The following is a 2,756-nucleotide window of genomic DNA, read 5'->3' as shown; positions in this document are numbered from 1 at the left end:
CCAGGACCAGGAGCACAGGAAGAGTGGGATATGCAGGGAATTGAGGGCTCAGAATCCTAGATCCGTGTCCCAGACCTACCAGGCCCCACAAATCACCTCAAACCGATTCACGCCAATCTTTTCCAGGAGATGGCGACTCTGTCTCAGCTGAGACCAACAGGGCTGTCCGAAATGACAGCCAGGCTGACTGTTCCTAGAACCAACTTCCCTCTCTTGTCTGTCTCCTTGATTTCAGTCTGGAGAGATGGCCAAAGAGAACCAGACCCGGCCCGAATTCCTCCTTCTGGGATTCTCCGACCTCAGGCCCCTGCAGAGGCCCCTCTTCTGGCTGGTGCTCCTGGTCTACCTGACCACCTTGCTGGGGAACTCGGTGATCGTGCTCCTCACCAAGGCCTGCCCCGCCCTGCACTCCCCCATGTACTTCTTCCTGCGCCACCTCTCGCTGGTCGAGATCCTCTACACCACGGACATCGTGCCCAGGACCCTGGCCGACCTGGCCTCCAGGCAGCCCCGGCCCATCTCCTTCCAGGGCTGTGCTGCCCAGATGTACGTCTTCATCGTCCTGGGCATCTCGGAGTGCTGCCTGCTCACGGCCATGGCCTACGACCGCTACGCGGCCATCTGCCGCCCGCTGCACTACTCCGCCCTCATGAACTGGAGGGCCTGTGCAGCCATGGTCGGCACCTCCTGGCTCATGGGCGTCCTCACGGCCACCACCCACTCGTCCCTCATCTTCACGCTGCCCTTCCCCGCGCGCCCCGTCGTCCCCCACTTCCTCTGTGACATCCTGCCCGTGCTGCGGCAGGCGAGCGCCGGCAAGCGCAGGAGCGAAATCTCCGTGATGACCGCCACCGTGGTCTTCATCATGATCCCCTTCTCGCTCATCGTCACCTCCTACGCCCGCATCCTCGGCGCCATCCTGGCCATGGCCTCCACCCAGAGCCGCCGCAAGGTCTTCTCCACCTGCTCGTCCCACCTGCTCGTGGTCGGTCTCTTCTTCGGCACAGCCAGCATCACCTACATCCGACCCCGGGCGGGCTCCTCTGTCACCACCGACCGCATCCTCAGTCTTTTCTACACAGTCGTCACCCCCATGCTCAACCCCATTATTTACACCCTCCGCAACAAGGAGGTGACGGAGGCCCTGCGGAACACGATGAAGAAGCAGGTTTCCTCACCCTGAAGGGACACTGCCCCCTCTCCCGCCCAGCCTGTGGGGGCTGCACATCTCCCCCGAGTCCAAGGGAAACCAGGCAGCACCTCGAGCGAAAAAGTCCTCCCTGCATAAGGTGTTTGAATTAAAGCTAAATCTAGGGGCCAGAGTGATCGCACAGCAGGTAGGGCATTTGCCTTTCTGGCAACCACCTGGATTGATCCCCAAGCCCTATATGGTCCCCTGAGTACCACCAGAAGTGATCAGAGCCAGGAATGAGCTCTGAGCACGGCTGGGTGTGCCCAAAATAAATAAGTAAATAAAAGTAAATCTAGATCCTACCTCCTCTCTCTCTCTCACCCCCTTTTCACTCTCAGCCTAGCTTATTATTAGGACAAGGTATAAGGACATGAGACTGTGGAGAAGAACATGTAGCATCGTCTGCGTTGTTCAGGGTCCCTAAACCAGGTGACTGTTAATAGAAGTCCTTGTAAGTCAGCAAAACAGATGTCTATGAGGTGGACATCTGACTGACTCATCAGAAACCATCACAGCATTTACCTGGTATTTTGATCATGTTTTCTCCCAGAAACACTCAGCTATCTTACACTCTGAATGCCATTTTGAAGGGAATGAACTGTTCTCTTTGCAACATTCCCCGCTAATGTTCTTCCCCAACTTTCCCCACTCTTCATCCCTGACATCATCCGTAAGTGGTGATAGCACATCTAACTGGACAAGATCTCCCTGATTTTTCTGTGCCCTCCACCCTCCCCGCAACATGTGCCATCTGTTGGGTCCTGACTTTGACTAAGCAGCAGAGATACCAGGTGTATGGGGAGAAGAATGCTCTCCTGGGAGAGGATTTCTGGTTTTGAACCAACATCTGCTCCCTGACCATAGCACCACAGAAGTTTCAGCAAATGCATTCATGTTCAGAAGTTACTCCTGGAAGTTTAAGCTCTGGAGTGGTCCCCAACCCTCTCAACACTATATTCTGTCAATAAATTAATTTTCTTCATCATCATGCAGGTAGCTTCTATCTTTGTCAAGAATTTTGAAAGGGACATGAAGATGGTCAGTGACTGAAAGTATGTTTTTGGCAAGAGCAAAGTCGTGTGTTCAAACCCTAGCACAGCATGACAGCACTAAGGGGATGGGACAGCCCTGCTGTTAGGGAACTCCCAAAGAAGAGCCCAGAAGACAGCTCAGTGCAGAAGATAGCTCAGTGGCTTAGGCAATGCCCAGGACAAGCATGAGAGCTGAGCTTCATCCCAGGAGCAATGCATGCACTATGGCCATTTTGTTGGGGGTTTTTTGTTTGTTTGTTTTTTTATTAGTGAAACACCATGAGGTACAGTTGTAGACTTAGAAACTTTTGTGCTTGGGTTTCAGTTATACAATGATCAAGTACACATCCCTCCACCAGTGCCCATTTTCCACCACCAATGAACCCAGTAGCCCTCCCACCCCTCCATCCCCCCCAACCCACCCCACCTCTGTGGAAGGGCATTCCCTTTTGCTCTCTCAGGTAGGGCATTCGCCAACATGGCCGACCCGAGTTCGATTCCTCCGTCCCTCTCGGAGAGCCCGGCAAGCTACC

General features: G+C 54.2%; 1 protein-coding gene across 1 annotated transcript; it reads left to right on the top strand.

The window, feature by feature from the left end:
- The first annotated feature begins 244 nt into the window (after positions 1 to 244).
- LOC130029353 (olfactory receptor 10P1) lies at positions 245 to 1,183 on the top strand. Its single transcript, XM_056120292.1, has one exon. The coding sequence runs from the start codon at positions 245 to 247 to the stop codon at positions 1,181 to 1,183; it is 939 nt and encodes a 312-aa protein (XP_055976267.1).
- Positions 1,184 to 2,756: the final 1,573 nt, after the last annotated feature.

This window comes from Sorex fumeus, unplaced genomic scaffold (assembly GCF_029834395.1).
Source record: "Sorex fumeus unplaced genomic scaffold, SorFum_2.1 ptg000042l, whole genome shotgun sequence".
In the NCBI taxonomy this organism is placed as follows: domain Eukaryota; kingdom Metazoa; phylum Chordata; class Mammalia; order Eulipotyphla; family Soricidae; genus Sorex; species Sorex fumeus.
This window is presented reverse-complemented; position numbering and strand designations above follow the sequence as displayed.